At 48.2% G+C, this 18,284-nt stretch overlaps 1 protein-coding gene across 2 annotated transcripts; it reads right to left on the reverse strand.

Moving 5' to 3' along the window:
- Positions 1-1,137: 1,137 nt before the first annotated feature.
- On the reverse strand, positions 1,138-17,892 carry IVD (isovaleryl-CoA dehydrogenase). 2 transcript variants are annotated; one of them, XM_056546845.1, is made up of 12 exons: positions 17,619-17,892; positions 15,109-15,198; positions 14,609-14,660; positions 13,559-13,728; positions 11,660-11,753; positions 9,439-9,575; positions 9,262-9,358; positions 8,660-8,753; positions 7,425-7,506; positions 5,768-5,872; positions 5,591-5,663; positions 1,138-1,722 (listed from the first exon to the last, which is right to left on the reverse strand). In XM_056546845.1, the coding sequence occupies exons 1-12, from the start codon at positions 17,754-17,756 to the stop codon at positions 1,589-1,591; spliced, it is 1,266 nt and encodes a 421-aa protein (XP_056402820.1). In that variant the 5' UTR covers positions 17,757-17,892; the 3' UTR covers positions 1,138-1,588. The 2 variants fall into 2 exon arrangements, with proteins under 2 accessions (XP_056402820.1, XP_056402822.1); XM_056546847.1 differs by lacking the exon at positions 17,619-17,892 and adding an exon at positions 16,931-17,078.
- Positions 17,893-18,284: the final 392 nt, after the last annotated feature.

The following is an 18,284-nucleotide window of genomic DNA, read 5'->3' on the forward strand; positions in this document are numbered from 1 at the left end:
ACCTGTTGTAGTCATTCCCTGTCTGCTCCTCTGTATGTGGTAGTGCTCTAACCACACCTTATTTATCCCTAAATGTCCAAATAAAGATATATGTATATATGTGTTTATAGCAGGGAAATGTGATATAGACTGAGTGGGCCGGTCAGAAGTGATGACATCACTGAGGGGGCGGGGCTAGAGCTAAGAGACAAGATTCAGCCATGCCTCCTCAGACAACACAGGGTGATGCCTTATCTTTAGGAGAGAGGGAGGAGCCGGGGAGCTGTTGAGACAACTCCACAATGACAAAGAGAGGACTACACAACTTCCTGATAGGAGGGAGGGAGGAGCCAGAGAGCTACTGAGAAAACTCCACAGTGACAATGAGAAGACTATGCAACTTCCTGTCAGGAGAGAGAGGAGCTACTGGGACAACTCCACAGTGACAATGAAAGGACTACACAACTTCCTTTCAGGGGAGAGGGAGGAGCTGCTGAGACAACTCCACAGTGACAATGAAAGGACTACACAACTTCCTGATGGGAGAGAAAAGGAGGAGCTGGGGAGCTGCTGAGACAATTCCACAGTGATAATGAGAAGATTACACAACTTCCTTTCAGGGGAGAGGGAGGAGCTGCTGAGACAACTCCACAGTGACAATGAGAGGACTACACAACTTCCTTATAGAAGGAAGGGAGGAGTCAGGGAGCTGCTGAGACAACACCACACTGACAATGAGAAGACTATGCAACTTCCTGTCAGAAGAGAGAGAGGAGCTGCTGGGACAACTCCACAGTGACAATCAGAGGACTACACAACTTCCTGTCAAGGGTGAATAAAGCAATAAAATGATGAAATCAGTACAATTATAAATCGATAACATTTTATTAGTAAGTTATATGTCTTGGGTTGTTCGTTTTATGTAAAAATGATTCCCTGATACCAGAGTAACCCTTTAAGTGTCCTCCCTGAAGTCTTTTTGTTGCAGGTTTGTTAGGATTTGGGGCGGATTTCCACAGTTTGGGTCTTTTTAGTAATTGATTATAAGATATGATGGGAACCGTTCTCCAGTTTTATCGCCATCGTCCATCATCACTGAGCGGATTTACGGCGCGGTTTAGTCCATTAGAGGAGTAAAAAGGAATAAGACGGACAACACCCCAATGATAGATGGTTTATTCCTTGTCCCCAGCGCAAACAATTCACATGGACTCCATTATTGGTTCCATAGGGATGAGGCAGTGATTAAAGCCGCAGATAAAAATAAAGCATCCATTGTTCTATATCCCCCACCATAAGACATTCACATAGATGGTGTCCGTGGCCGCTCCGTCCTCCCGCCATGTTGTACTGTGTCCCCGCTCCGTCCTCCCACCATGTTGTACTGTGTCCCCGCTCCGTCCTCCCGCCATGTTGTACTGTGTCCCCGCTCCGTCCTCCCACCATGTTGTACTGTGTCCCCGCTCCGTCCTCCCGCCATGTTGTACTGTGTCCCCGCTCCGTCCTCCCGCCATGTTGTAGTGTGCGGCCGCTCACACATTGGGGTAAGGCTTACAGAGGAGTCCTGAGGTCATTCCTGATCTCCGACATCACATCCCAGGACGGCCGGTTACTTGTACAGCGCATTGAAGGCCCTGCCGATGATCAGTCTCCGCACCTCGCTGGTTCCGGCCCCGATCTCGTAGAGTTTGGCGTCACGAAGGAGGCGGCCCATCGGGTAATCATTTATATAGCCATTGCCTCCTGCAAAGAGAAACCAGGTCTGTCAGATCAACCAACGCACTGAAGGGGTTTTACCCTTTACAACACAATAATGGCCGCTCCTCAGCATAGATCATCCATATCAGCAGGATCGAAATGGGGCTTAGTGCTGCCGGGGTCTGAGAATAAAAAGATCAACCCAGCATAATACTCACCGCTATACAGACCCCCCATGTATCACCCCACACTGACTGCAACCTCTGTCACACTGACCACTTCCCCTGCCCCCCCTTCCCTCACACTGACCATATCCCCTGCCCCCCCTTCCCTCACACTGACCACTTCCCCTGCCCCCCCCTTCCCTCACACTGACCACTTCCCCTGCCCCCCCTTCCCTCACACTGACCATATCCCCTGCCCCCCCTTCCCTCACACTGACCACTTCCCCTGCCCCCCCTTCCCTCACACTGACCATTTCCCCTGCCCCCCCCCCTTCCCTCACACTGACCATATCCCCTGCCCCCCCTTCCCTCACACTGACCACTTCCCCTGCCCCCCCCTCCCTCACACTGACCACTTCCCCTGTCCCCTCCCTCACACTGACCACTTCCCCTGCCCCCTCCCTCACACTGACCACTTCCCCTGCCCCCTCCCTCACACTGACCATTTCCCCTGCCCCCCTTCCCTCACACTGACCGTTTTCCCTTCCCTCACGCTGACCATTTCCCCTGCCCCCACCTTCCCTCACACTGACCGTTTCCCCTGCCCCCCCCTTCCCTCACACTGACCGTTTCCCCTGCCCCCCCCTTCCCTCCCAATGACCGTTTCCCCTGCCCCCCCTTCCCTCACACTGACCGTTTCCCCTCCCCCTTCCCTCTCGCGGACTGCCTCCTTTTACCTAATAGGGATGGGGAGTTCCCTACCTATCTATCTTCTGGGGTCTTCTACCTAATAGGAGAAGGGGGGGGGGGGGGATTTCCTACCTACTGCGTGGCTTCTACCTAATAGGAGGGTTTTCCCTTCCTATCTATCTTCTGGAGGCTACATAATGGGGGGGGGGGGGGAATATTTCCTACCTTCATATCCTTTAGGGGCTTCTACACAATGGGGGGGGGGGGGGGTCCCTACCTACTGTGGGGCTTCTACCTGATAGGGGGGGGGGGTTCCCTACCTGTAGAAGGAGTAGGAGAGACAGACAGTCCCCTATACCGGGTGACAACAAATAATACTGGGGATTGTGTCGCTCTGGGTCCCACTGTGAACTGGTCTCGTTATAAATAGAAGGATCATTTATTATATACAAATAATGAGACACTGGATGACTGGCGGGTTGCGGGGCCCCTGCTCGCCGCTTATAACACGGTACATTCCGGACCATAAGTGGTTCGTGCATTTTGGTTTAGAGACTTACAGGATCATCTGCTGGGACTGTATCTACAGGTGGTTGCCCATAGCAACAGATGGTTACACTACATTATGGACTGTACTTGGGTGACAGGAGATTATTATTACCACATACCTGTAACTGTTTATTGGTTTGACGTAAGCGACGAGCGAGGGCCCCGCAACCCGCCAGTCAGTCAGTGATCCTTATATTTGTAACTAAACCAGTTCACAGTGTGCCTCAGTTATCCATGACCCAGAGCGCCCCAATTCTTAGTATTATGGGTTTCCCTACCTACCTACCTACTTGCTGGGGACTTCTACCTATTAGGATGCGTTCACACAGCTGAACACTAACTGAATCTCCGCTCGCGGAATTCAGCGAGTGGAGATTCAGCCTGGCATCCGCCGTCGGCAGTAGGACCCCGCGGCACTGGGCCGTCACCATTGACAGCTATGCAGTGCTCCCGAAATTCCGCACAAAGAATGTTCATTCTCTATGCGGAACAATTTCAGCGGTGGAATTTGCTCAGTGTGAACGCGTCTCGCGGAAACCCATTCACACTGATGCAAAAGTTCACCACGTGGAATTCCGCAGGAACTGCATAGTGTGATCGCACCCTTAGGGGGGGGGGGGGGATTCCCTACCAAACTACTAGGGAGCAAATCTGAATCATCAGTGTCAGTGAGGGCCTCACGTTCGCCTTTTGCCTGAGACTTCCCAATGTCTAGCCTCCCCTCTGCTGTCACATGACATAAAGAAAAGGATCAGCATCACGATCCCTGCAGTGCGGTTTTGACAACGCAAACCATACATGTACCTATATATGATTCTCTCCACATGATGTAATGATGGAAGATTCTTTACTGTAAGAGCAGTGAGACTATGGATCTCTCCCCACATGATGTAATGATGGAAGATTCTTTACTGTAAGAGCAGTGAGACTATGGATCTCTCCCCACATGATGTAATGATGGAAGATTCTTTACTGTAAGAGCAGTGAGACTATGGATCTCTCCCCACATGATATAATGATGGAAGATTCTTTACTGTAAGAGCAGTGAGACTATGGAACTCTCCACATGATGTAATGATTAGAGATGAGGGAAGTTACAGTGATTCGATTCGCCACAAACTTCTCCGCTCGGCAGTTGCTGACTTTATCCTGCATAAATGAGTTCAGTTTTCAGGTGCTCCGGTGGCTGGAGACTCTCCTAGGACTGTATCCACCTTTTCCAGCCCCCGGAGCACCTGAAAGTTGAACTAATTTACACAGGAAGTCATCAACCGCCGAGCCGAGAAGTTTTTAGACGAATCAAATCACTGTAACTTCGCTCATCTCTAGCAATGATGGAAGATTCTTTACTGTAAGAGCAGTGAGACTATGGATCTCACTCCACATGATTTAATGATGGAGGATTCTTTACTGTAAGAGCAATGAGACTATGAAACTTTCTCCACATGATTTAATGATGGCAGATTCTTTACATCATGTGGAGAGTTCCATAGTCTCACTGCTCTTACAGTAAAGAATCTTCTATCATTACATCATGTGGGGAGAGATCCATGATCTCACTGCTCTTACAGTAAAGAAACTTCCATCATTACATCATGTGGAGAGAGATCCATAGTCTCACTGCTCTTACAGTAATGATGGAAGATTATTTACTGTAAGAGACTATGGATCTCTCTCCACATGATGTAATGATGGAATATTTACTGTAAGAGACTATGGATCTCTCTCCACATGATGTAATGATGGAGGATTATTTACTGTAAGAGCAGTGAGACTATGGATCTCTCTCCACATGATATAATGATGGAAGATTCTTTACTGTAAGAGCAGTGAGACTATGGATCTCTCTCCACATGATATAAGGATGGAGGATTATTTACTGTAAGAGCAGTGAGACTATGGATCTCTCTCCACATGATATAAGGATGGAGGATTATTTACTGTAAGAGACTATGGATCTCTCTCCACATGATGTAATGATGGAGGATTATTTACTGTAAGAGCAGTGACCCTATGGATCTCTCTCCACATGATATAATGATGGAAGATTCTTTACTGTAAGAGCAGTGAGACTATGGATCTCTCTCCACATGATATAAGGATGGAGGATTATTTACTGTAAGAGACTATGGATCTCTCTCCACATGATGTAATGATGGAGGATTATTTACTGTAAGAGCAGTGACCCTATGGATCTCTCTCCACATGATATAATGATGGAAGATTCTTTACTGTAAGAGCAGTGAGACTATGGATCTCTCTCCACATGATATAAGGATGGAGGATTATTTACTGTAAGAGACTATGGATCTCTCTCCACATGATGTAATGATGGAGGATTATTTACTGTAAGAGCAGTGACCCTATGGATCTCTCTCCACATGATATAATGATTGAGGATTCTTTACAGTAAGAGACTATGGAAAAAAGGGTCCTTGAAAAAAGACAATATATTATAGGTTTCTGGGTATATTTATCCAGATAGGTACCCCCCCCCCCCCCCCACTTACCTAGACACTGGATGCCATCGAGAGCCACCTGAGTAGCACATTCAGCTGAGTACAGGATGACCCCAGCACAATCCTAGGGAAAAAGGACACAAAATACCCAAAAAAACTTTTTAGTCCTTGATTTACTGAGGTCCCCAACACGGTGTTTAGTTCTTTTTACCTACCGGCCCTACTTACCTTAGCGTTACAGTGCCCCTTATCGCATGCTCTGGCCACATTGTAGATGTACTGACGGCACGCGGCCAGACGTGTGTACATATCCGCCATCTTTCCCTGCATGAGCTGCCAGAGGGAAAAAAAGGGAGATCACATATAGACACGTTCTGATAACCCTACACCAGTGGTTGTCTAAACTGTGGACCTCCAGCTGTTGCAAAACTACAACTTCCAGCATGCCCGGACAGCCGTTGGCTGTCCGGGCATGCTGGGGGTTGTAGTTTTGCAACAGCTGGAGGTCCACAGTTTGGAGACCTAGGACCTACACGGTATTCAACAGAATTCCAAAAACAGCGCCACACCTGTCCTCAGGTTGTGCGTGGTATTACAACTTGTCTCAATATACTTAAAAGGGGTACTCAACTGGAAAGCATTTTCTTTTTTAAATCAACTGGTGCCAGAAAGTTAAACAGATTTGTAAATGACTTCTATTAAAAAATCTTAATACTTCCAGTAATTATCAGCTGCTGAATACTACAGAGGAAATTATTTTCTTTTTCAATTTCCTTTCTGTCTGACCACAGTTCTCTCTGCTGCCATCTCTGTCCATGTCAGGAACTGTCCGGAGTAGGAGAGGTTTGCTATGGGGATTTTGTCCTACTCTGGACAGTTCCTGACATGGACAGAGGTGTCAGCAGAGAGCACTGTGGTCAGGAAGAAAGGAAAGAACTTCCTCTATAGCATAAAGAAGCTGATAAATACTGGAAGGATTAAGGTTTTTTAATAGAAGTAATTTACAAATCTGTTTAACTTTCTGGCACCAGTTGATTAAAAAAAAAAAAAAAAATTTCCAGGGGAGTACCCCTTTAAAAGGGTACTCCGCCCCTAGACATCGTATACCCTATAGGGGATAAGATGTCTGATCGCAGGGGTCCCGCCGCTGGGGACCCCCACAATCTCGGCTGCGGCACCCCAGACATCCGGGGCACGGAGCAAACTTTGCACCATGCCGGATGACTGGCGATGCGGAGGCTCGTGACGTCATGGCCCCGCCCCCTCAATGCAAATCTATGGAAGGGGCTGTGATGTCACGAGTCTCCAGTGCTGCACCTGATGCTCTAAAGGAACGCCGGGTGCAGCAGGGAGATCCCGGGGGTACCCAGCAGCAGGACCCCCAGTGATCAGACATCTTATCCCCTATCCTTTGGACATGGGATAAGATGTCTGGGGGTGGAGTACCGCTTTATATGGAGCAGAGTTACAATACGAGACATGGGTGGTTGTCTGTTGGCAATCGCAATATACGACAACCTACGTCTCCTTGCTGCACTCCCGTCCTCAAACAGCAATTTAGGAGTTCCTCAAAAAAGTACAGGACCTGTAGAGGCGTGGAGAACTTCCACACAAGGGCCAGGAAAATATAAGTTTATTATCCAGAATGCAACGCGTTTCGCAGTCACCACCAACTTCCTCAGGTCTCACAGATCTCCCTGAGGAAGTGTCTGGTAGCTGCGAAACACGTCGGGTACTAACTCTGATTTCTTGAACCTTGCATGGAACTTGCGTTCTCCCTGCGCCTCTACAAAACCTGCCACCGTTTGGAGAAACGCTTAATTGCTTAAAGGTGTATGGTCGGATTTAAAATGATAACTAACCGAATATCCCAATAGATTTTTACCTGGAAATGTCCAATTTTCTGACCAAAGGCCTCTCTGGTGTGAAGATAAGGGATGGCGTGATCCAGCACAGACTGCATGATACTGAAGGATGACAGAAAGAAAAAAAATAAAATAAAAAAAAAGGATTTTATTGATACCATTTTGGGGTACATGTGACTTTTTGATCAATTCTTTCCCCCCCCATTTATGCCCTTCACCATGCATGATAAATACTATCATATTTTTATAGTCCAGACAATCCTGGATGCTGCGATATCAAAGAGGTTTATTAAAAGGTGCACAAAATTCCAAATTACTTCTATAAAAAATTCTTAATCTTTCCAGTACTTATTAGCTGCTGAATACTACAGATGAAATAATTGTCTTTTTGGGACACAGAGCTCTCTGCTGACATCACGAGCACAGTGCTCTCTGCTGACATCTCTGTCCATTTTAATAACTGTCCAGAGCAGGAGCAAATCCCCATAGCAAACATATGCTGCTCTGGACAGTTCCTGACATGGACAGAGGTGGCAGCAGAGAGCACTGTGGTCAGATTGGAAATAATTACACAACTTCCTGTGGAGCATACAGCAGCTGATAAGTACTGGAAGGATTAAGATTTTTAAATAGAAATCATTTACAAATCTGTTTCACTTTTTGGCACCAGTTGATTTAAAAAAAAATAATAATTTCCACAGGAGTACCCCTTTAGAGCGAGCGCGGTGTTGGCTACTATCAGTCAGACACTCAACGCCGCTCCCTGATGAGCGAAAATAGTCGTGGTTGTAAACGTAAAAAAAAAAAAAACCAAAAACGCCAAACATGCTGAATATTGGTCCCATCATATATCAGGAAAAAATGAAATAAAAAGTGATCAAAAAGTCCCATTAAAACAAAAACGATACAGAAAAAACTACAGATCACAGCGCAGACAATTACCCCGTATATGGAAAAATAAAAAAAGTCTTATAGGGGTTGGAGGATAACGGTTGTCCAGGCATGCTGGGAGTTGTAGTTTTGCAACAGCTGGGGGCACGCTGATTAGGAATCCCTGATCTAGATGATGTCATTCTATTTATTGTACTGTAGCAGAGTCAATGATATTTACACAATGTTATATTTATTACTATTATAATATACAAAGCAATTCATAGAAAACAGTGAACACAGAGGAGGAGATTTATCTCTGTGGTCACCAGAAAACTGGGGTAAAAAAGCACAAAACAAAGAAAAAACAGGTTATAAGACTTACCCCAGTGGGCCCCCGCTGAGCACCAGCCGCTCCAGGTCCAGACCGCTCATCAGGACGTACACTCCCTTCCCCTTGTGCCCCAGCATGTTCTTCTCTGTTAAGGAATGCAACGTTAAGGTCTAAAAATACACATGAAAGACACAGGCCACCGTCCGGCACACGCCACCGTCCGGCACAGGCCACCGTCCGGCACACGCCATTGTAAGGCACAGGCCATTGTAAGGCACGGGCCATTGTAAGGCACGGGCCATTGTAAGGCACAGGCCATTGTAAGGCACACGCCACCGTCCGGCACACGCCATTGTAAGGCACGGGCCATTGTAAGGCACGGGCCATTGTAAGGCACGGGCCATTGTAAGGCACGGGCCATTGTAAGGCACGGGCCATTGTAAGGCACGGGCCATTGTAAGGCACGGGCCATTGTAAGGCACGGGCCATTGTAAGGCACAGGCCATTGTAAGGCACGGGCCATTGTAAGGCACGGGCCATTGTAAGGCACGGGCCATTGTAAGGCACAGGCCATTGTAAGGCACGGGCCATTGTAAGGCACGGGCCATTGTAAGGCACAGGCCATCATCCGGCAAAGGTCTGGATCTAGTCACCTGGGATCTTGCAGTCTTCAAATACGAGCTCACACGTGTTGGATCCTCTCATTCCCAGCTTGTCGAGTTTCTGCGCGGTGCTGAACCCTGGCGTCCCCTAAAGAAAGAGCATTAAAAAACCATGAAGAATTTGTCAATAGCCATCAGAGAGAAGACTCATGGTCTCGGCTCCTCCACCTTCTCCACGATGAAGGCCGTGATCCCGTGGGCCGCCGGCTTGACCTTGGAGTCGGTCTTTGCATAAACAATAACCACGTCGGCATCCGGCCCGTTGGTGATCCAAAACTTATTGCCATTCAGGACGTAGTAGTCACCTGGGAACAGACAGGGTCACAGGATTTAACCCCTTGAGGACGCAGCGATTTTTCACTTTTTTTTTTTTGCTGCCTTTTAACTGCTGCAACTCTTACATTTTCCAACCACAGACCCATATGAGGCTTGTTTTATGCGGGACCAATTGCACTTGGTAATGACATCAATCATCTTACCACAAGATCTACGATGAGGCCAGATCTACAACGATCTACGACGAGGCCAGATCTACGACGATCTACGACGCAGTGTGCTTCATGGTTAAAGGGGTACTCCACTGCCCCAGCGTCCGGAACGTTTAGTTCAGGATGCTGGGTGCGGGGGGTCCTGACGCCACACCACTCGTGATGTCACACCCCCTCAATGCAAGTCTATGGGAGGGGGGCGTGACGGACGTCACGCCCCCCTCCCATAGACTTGCATTGAGGGGGCGTGGTGTGACTTCACGACCCCCGCAGCCCGTACCCAGCATTCGGAACTTAATGTTTCAGACTACGTGGCAGTGGAGTACCCCTTTACACTGACACCTTCTTACCTTTATTCTCTCGGTCCATACGATTACAATGATAAGCAATTTATATAGGTTTGTTTTACTACTTCTAAATTTGTTTTATTTTACTATTTTACTAAGAAAATTTGTGTGCTTCAAATCATCCTCTTCTGACCCCTAGAACCGTTTTATTTTTCCGTTTACCGTTGTTGGAGCGGTGAGCAGACAGCACAGAGACAGGAAGGGACTGTACAGAAAAATGACTTATCCACTTTCCAAAGTGGCAGTTCTGACCCCCGCAGGAAGCCGTGGCCAGCGCGCCCCCATCCATGTACCTCTACACCGTCTTCCAGCAGACTGCCGGGGTCCTGTTCAGGAGATCGCACGGTGTCGCAGCGGTCGGACCCCCCCCGAGATCTATAACTTATCCCCCTATCCAAATCATAGGGGATAAGTTATTTTTCACTACACTACTCCTTTAAGCGGCAACTGTGTTTATAGATTTTAGAGGTCACGATTGAGCTGATGTCTGACATTAGTGGCGAGTCCCGGCTGCTTTCAGCAGCCGGGACTCACCACTAATGTCAGACATCAGTGCGACCGTGACATCTAAAATCACCGCTAATGCTCTGAAATATGCTCAGCTAGTGACCGCACTTCTTACAATGTACACCCGGACCACGGCGCACATGTATACCTTGTGTTGTTAAGGTGTTAAAGGGAATCGGTCATAAAAAAAATAACAAAATATTTAAATCCACTTTTTATGTTAAACATCATTTTTTAAAGATTTTTTTTTATGATTTCTTCCACTTTACTATCTATAATATTTCAAATAGTTCTAAAGCCTTGCAGTTTTAATTCTGCCAACTAGGCCTAAAACTAAGGCTGCATTCACACCACGTTTTTTTACATACGGATCCGGCGGGGGGAGGGGCAAACCGGCGCTCCCGTACCCCAGCCAGATCAGCCCGTGACTCCATTTACTTTAATGAGCCGACGGTCACTCCGGTCGGCTCAGTTTTGACCCGTATGCGGTTTCCTGACCGGACCTAAAACCGTAGTATACTACGGTTTTAGGTCCGGTCCAAAACTGAGCCGACCGGAGTCACCGTTTGACTCCGGTTGGTTCATTAAAGTAAATGGAGTCACGGGCTGATCCGGCTGGGGTACGGGAGCGCCCTCGTTTGCCCCTCTCCCCGCCGGATCCGGCACCCGTATGTAAAAAAAACGTGGTGTGAATGCAGCCTAAGCTGAGACTTTTTTGTTATGTAAAGATGACTTTCCCATAGTCTCCTCCTTATCATCACAGACAGGAGTGCTATGAAAGGTGACACCAGTATGTAGATCAGACATCTATTCACAATAGCTAATGGTCACAGCTCAGCCTCCCCCTCCAAGTGGAATGACATCTGCACAGGTCACAGAGCACGCCCAGAAAAGTTTCCCAGTCCATAGGTCACCCTTCTAGTCTATTGTGCCTTTGTTCCCAAGGCTTGCCAAAAAGCATCTTGCTAAATTTAGTTAAAAACAGCCCAGAAAATACTGTCCTTTGACCTCACTGTGTGTGTTATCCCCGTAAATGTCAGCACTTACCTTTCTTCTCTGCTTTCAGCCTCATGGAGACCACGTCAGATCCCGAATTCGGTTCACTCATGGCTAGAGCTCCAATGTGTTCGCCGCTGATCAGCTGGGGAAAAAAAATTATATATTTTTATTTGATATTTTTTAGTCCTATAAATTTTACTTCAAAAGGAGACTAAGAATTTTTGATGAATTTTTGGATGCTTTTGATGTATCAAGGCGTTCAGGTATTTGTTGAATGGCCAATGTCATTGGGAAACTTTTTACATGATGTAGAAAATAACATTATAGCTCAGATTTATCAATCTGGAACTAAAACTTGAGCGATTTGCTCATAACAACCAATCACGGCTCAGCTTTCATTTTACCAGAGCTTCTTAAGATATAAAGCATAGCTGTGATTGGTTGATTGGGAAAATCACTACAGTTTCTGTCTCAGACAGATTGATAAATCGCGGCCTATATGTATAATTGTAATATACATTGGTTTAAAAATATCTTTATTTTTGGGTTGACAAGCGGGGCTCTGTACACCGAGGACAAGCGGGGGCCTGTACACCGAGGACAAGCGGGGGCTCTGTACACCGAGGACAAGCGGGGGCTCTGTACACCGAGGACAAGCGGGGGCTCTGTACACCGAGGACAAGCGGGGGCTCTGTACACCGAGGACAAGCGGGGGCTCTGTACACCGAGGACAAGCGGGGGCTCTGTACACCGAGGACAAGCGGGGGCTCTGTACACCGAGGACAAGCGGGGGCTCTGTACACCGAGGACAAGCGGGGGCTCTGTACACCGAGGACAAGCGGGGGCTCTGTACACCGAGGACAAGCGGGGGCTCTGTACACCGAGGACAAGCGGGGGCTCTGTACACCGAGGACAAGCGGGGGCTCTGTACACCGAGGACAAGCGGGGCTCTGTACACCGAGGACAAGCGGGGGCTCTGTACACCGAGGACAAGCGGGGCTCTGTACACCGAGGACAAGCGGGGGCTCTGTACACCGAGGACAAGCGGGGGCTCTGTACACCGAGGACAAGCGGGGGCTCTGTACACCGAGGACAAGCGGGGGCTCTGTACACCGAGGACAAGCGGGGGCCTGTACACCGAGGACAAGCGGGGCCCTGTACACCGAGGACAAGCGGGGCCCTGTACACTGAGGACAAGCGGGGCCCTGTACACTGAGGACAAGCGGGGCCCTGTACACTGAGGACAAGCGGGGCCCTGTACACTGAGGACAAGCGGGGCTCTGTACACTGAGGACAAGCGGGGCTCTGTACACTGAGGACAAGCGGGGCTCTGTACACTGAGGACAAGCGGGGCTCTGTACACTGAGGACAAGCGGGGCTCTGTACACTGAGGACAAGCGGGGCTCTGTACACTGAGGACAAGCGGGGCTCTGTACACTGAGGACAAGCAGGGCTCTGTACACTGAGGACAAGCAGGGCTCTGTACACTGAGGACAGGCGGGGCTCTGTACACTGAGGACAAGAGGGGCTCTGTACACTGAGGACAAGAGGGGCTCTGTACACTGAGGACAAGCGGGGCTCTGTACACTGAGGACAAGATAGAATTTTTTACCCAAAAATATACACATTTTTAAGTGTATATAAATATTTATATAGTATAGATAATGTTATTATTTAAAAAGTTTGCAAATGACAGTGCCCATTTATGGTATGGTAGGTACACATTAACCTACAGGAAGCTTGCCCATTGGGAAATGTATCTGAAATACACATGATCAGAGGATGGGATAAACTAAGGCAGTGTTTCCCAACTAAGGTGCCTCCAGCTGTTGCAAAACCTCCCAGCATGCCTGGACAGCTGAAGGCGTTGTAGTTTCGCAACAGCTGGAGGCACCTTGGTTGGGAAGCACTGTACTTAGGAAACAAGTCGGTCCCATGGTGCCATACCTTAGGAAGATACTTCTCTTTTTGGGCTTCGTTTCCGTTCCTCACCAGCTGGTTGACACAGAGATTGGAGTGAGCGCCATAGCTGAGGCCCACGGCCGCCGACGCCCGGGAGATCTCCTCCATCACCAGGACGTGCTCTAGGTATCCCAAGCCTGAGCCCCCGTACTCCACTGAGACAAAGAACGGGAAGATCTTTAAAGGGGTACTCCAGTGAAAATGTTTGTACCCGTTGTATGGCCATCTTTGCGCAATGGAGGTGGGACCCCAGCGGCTCGTCTTGGAAGCAGATGTAAAGCGGTATGTGTGGTGTATGACACAGGGCGGTACGTGTGTGGTGTATGACACAGGGCGGTACGTGTGTGGTGTATGACACAGGGCGGTACGTGTGTGGTGTATGACACAGGGCGGTACGTGTGTGGTGTATGACACAGGGCGGTACGTGTGTGGTGTATGACACAGGGCGGTACGTGTGTGGTGTATGACACAGGGCGGTACGTGTGTGGTGTATGACACAGGGCGGTACGTGTGTGGTGTATGACACAGGGCGGTACGTGTGTGGTGTATGACACAGGGCGGTACGTGTGTGGTGTATGACACAGGGCGGTACGTGTGTGGTGTATGACACAGGGCGGTACGTGTGTGGTGTATGACACAGGGCGGTACGTGTGTGGTGTATGACACAGATTATTTCATTCCAATAGATTCCCAAATGGGAATCCAAAAAATCCCTAATTTCCCATATACTTCTTTTTATTGATATTAAAACTCCCACAGGCTTTATTATATGCTACACAATGTCATATGACAATAGTAAATAGAGCATACAGCGCTATTTGATCTTAAAATTGTGTAGCATATAATAAAGCCTATGGGAGTTTTAATATCAATAAAAAGAAGTATATGGGAAATTAGGGATTTTTTGGATTCCCATTCGGGAATCTATTGGAATGAAATAAACAAATTTAACCCTCCGTATACTGGTCTATACCAGTTATGGTGAGTGTATTACACCGTATGTGACGCTTATATAAGTGTGAATTATGGACTAACCGGGAGCTGTGATGCCAAGGACCCCGAGATCTCCGAGCTTCTTCCAAAAGTTCTGGAAAGAAAATATATAGAATTATTCCCATACAAGATGGTGTCAGGGGGAGCGGCGTCTCCAATGTCCCATACGGAGGAGGATTATGGATCCTCTACAGGAGGGAAAGGTGGGGGCGGAGGAGACTTCAGGATCGGTCGATCCTTGTCATAGATCAGGTGACGGGTTTCTTCAAGTGTCAGACATCTTCAGAGCGGACGGTATTGTGGGGTGTCCCAGTAACGACTGGAAAAAGGGTCATGGGGGCAAAGTCACATGGACTGGTCAGAGCCCATGTGACCCCTGAAAGTGACTACATCACAGGGCTATGGGCCCCGGGGGACACATCACAGGGGCTATGGGCCCCGGGGGACACATCACAGGGCTATGGGCCCCGGGGGACACATCACAGGGCTATGGGCCCCGGGCCCCACATCACAGGGGCTGTACACATTCCCCACACACTCACCCTCATGTCTCTGAACTCGTTCTCCTGGTCTATTTCTTGGGCTTTAGGGGCCAGATGGTCCTGAAGGAACCGGTACATTGTATGACGGAGCTGAAGGAAAGAAAGAGGATAACTCCATGATCACCAAATCAGGAACATCCCTGCCCCCGCCCATCACAGGTACAGAGGAGACAACACATCTGTGATAAGGACATAGGATCAATAAGAAGAGTATGGCCGATATACTGATATAATATTATGGAGACTAAATACAGGTACCGGAGCCGTACTGGGCTGTGTGCAGATCACCCCTCATCTATACGACATCTGTATACTGCTGCTATCTCTAGGGGATCAGTATATATAGTAGTTATACACCTCCCCTCCAGCTCTATCTGTATACTGCTGCTATCTCTATGGGATCAGTATATATAGTAGTTATACACCTCCCCTCCAGCTCTATGTGTATACTGCTGCTATCTCTATGGGCTCAGGATATATAGTAGTTATACACCTCCCCTCCAGCTCTATCTGTATACTGCTGCTATCTCTATGGGATCAGGATATGTAGTAGTTATACACTTCCCCTCCAGCTCTATCTGTATACTGCTGCTATCTCTATGGGGTCAGTACATATAGTAGTTATACTCCTTCCCCCCCAGCTCTATCTGTATACTGCTGCTATCTCTATGGGATCAGGATATATAGTAGTTATATACCTCCCCTCCAGCTCTATCTGTATACTGCTGCTATCTCTATGGGATCAGTATATATAGTAGTTATACACCTCCCCTCCAGCTCTATCTGTATACTGCTGCTATCTCTATGGGATCAGGATATGTAGTAGTTATACACCTCCTCTCCAGCTCTATCTGTATACTGCTGCTATCTCTATGGGATCAGTATATATAGTAGTTATACACCTCCCCTCCAGCTCTATCTGTATACTGCTGCTATCTCTATGGGATCAGTATATATAGTAGTTATACACCTCCCCTCCAGCTCTATCTGTATACTGCTGCTATCTCTATGGGGTCAGTACATATAGTAGTTATACACCTCCCCCCAGCTCTATCTGTATACTGCTGCTATCTCTATGGGGTCAGTACATATAGTAGTTATACACCTCCCCCCAGCTCTATCTGTATACTGCTGCTATCTCTATGGGATCAGGATATATAGTAGTTATACACCTCCCCTCCAGCTCTATCTGTATACTGCTGCTATCTCTATGGGATCAGGATATATAGTAGTTATACACCTCCCCTCCAGCTCTATCTGTATACTGCTGCTATCTCTATGGGATCAGGATATGTAGTAGTTATACACCTCCCCTCCAGCTCTATCTGTATACTGCAGCTATCTCTATGGGATCAGGATATATAGTAGTTATACCCCCCCCCCCTCCAGCTCTATCTGTATACTGCAGCTATCTCTATGGGATCAGGATATATAGTAGTTATACCCCCCCCCAGCTCTATCTGTATACTGCTGCTATCTCTATGGGATCAGGATATATAGTAGTTATACACCTCCCCTCCAGCTCTATCTGTATACTGCTGCTATCTCTATGGGATCAGGATATATAGTAGTTATACCCCCCCCCCCCTCCAGCTCTATCTGTATACTGCAGCTATCTCTATGGGATCAGGATATATAGTAGTTATACCCCCCCCCCCAGCTCTATCTGTATACTGCTGCTATCTCTATGGGATCAGGATATATAGTAGTTATACTCCTCCCCTCCAGCTCTATCTGTATACTACGGATGTGGATGTGCTGTAGTTAGGGATCTGCCATGAATGCAATCCTACTAATGGCGGTCTATAAAGAGAATACTGACCGGCAACCATGATACACCGGATCAGGACTAATAAGTATAGGCGACCTTTAAATTACTGCGACAACTACTGTCAGCATCACCGACTTTACATCGGCCCTCCACATGTCGCAAAACTACAACTCCCAGCATGCCCGGACAGCCAACGGCTGTCCGGGCATGCTAGGAGTTGTAGTTTTGCAACAGCTGGAGGTCCACAGTTTGGAGACCGCTGGTCTAAACCATTATTTCCAGCACAGGTGCCCTCAGCTAGTTATGCCTGGCACAAGTCCGGGCATGCTGGGAGTTGTAGTTTTGCAACAGCTGGAGGTCCACATTTTGGAGACCGCTGGTCTAAACCATTATTTCCAGCACAGGCGCCCTCAGATAGTTATGCCTGGCACAAGTCTGGTGGATGGTATTAGTGAGGTAAAGTGACATTTTTGGGGACAGGGAGAATCCAGGTGAAGGTGCAGAAGATCCGACCCGACTTCAGTCCCTCCAGCAGTTGCATAACTACAGTTACCATGTCACGTGACTCACGGTCCGCCAATCAGGTCGCAGCTTTCATTCTCAAGGCGTCGCGCGCGCTGCTTTCTGATTGGCTGCTGTGGCTATGTACGTCACTCGCTGTGGTCTATATAAACACCCACCGCCCCTGTGTGTATACAGTATATACTCTCCGCACCGTGTGAACACTATGTTCTCCCACCTGTTTCTGCTCATCGTTCAGCCCGTTCACCGTGTCGTCCACCGACACTCCCCCGCTCGAACACCCCCGGGAGCTCCGGGCCAGTACCGGCCACCCCCGCCGGCAGTCTCCGGCGAGTCTACGAAGGAGAGCGGCCATGACAAGACGAGGTCACCTGAACGTATGGAACAGGGAGGTGGGGAATCCTTGTCCAATCAGAGCTGGTTATCCCGGTGACGTCATCAGACCCCGCCCTCTAAACGTTCCACAGGACGCGCGGACTCTCCGTCACTAGGTTGGTGCGGTGTCCATAGCAACCGGTGACAGCGCTTCTCTCTGGTTGCTATAGGCAACAGCAAATGCGTTTACCTACATAAAGCTATGACGTAGTTCCCAATGGCGACCAATCAGCGCAACCTTACTGGTTGCCAATAGCAACTACTACTGCTCTCCTAAGGGGGGAGTTATTCCAGTCTGGGACACTAGGGGTCGCTTTATACTATGTGGCTCAATGGGGGGAATGGTAAAAAAAAAAAAAAGCAGTGTTTTTGCAAAATAACGTGAAAACGCGTCCATCAGTGCGCACATTGGGGGAGATTTATCACAACCTGTGCGAAGGAAAAGTGTTGCCCGTAGCAACCACATAGCAGCTTTCATTTTGCAGAGGCTTTGTTAAAAATGAAAGAA

This window comes from Hyla sarda, chromosome 11 (assembly GCF_029499605.1).
Source record: "Hyla sarda isolate aHylSar1 chromosome 11, aHylSar1.hap1, whole genome shotgun sequence".
NCBI classification, from domain to species: Eukaryota; Metazoa; Chordata; class Amphibia; order Anura; family Hylidae; genus Hyla; species Hyla sarda.

Bases quoted from the DNA above. Each gene is read 5' to 3' on its own strand.
- IVD (XM_056546845.1), bottom strand. From the start codon at position 17,756: ATGGCCGCTCTCCTTCGTAGACTCGCCGGAGACTGCCGGCGGGGGTGG. The intron at 7,507-8,659 runs GTAAGTCTTATA...GTCATCCTTCAG, and splicing joins CTCAGCGGGGGCCCACTGGG to TATCATGCAGTCTGTGCTGG. The intron at 5,873-7,424 runs GTAAAAATCTAT...TCCCTCTGGCAG, and splicing joins AGAAAATTGGACATTTCCAG to CTCATGCAGGGAAAGATGGC.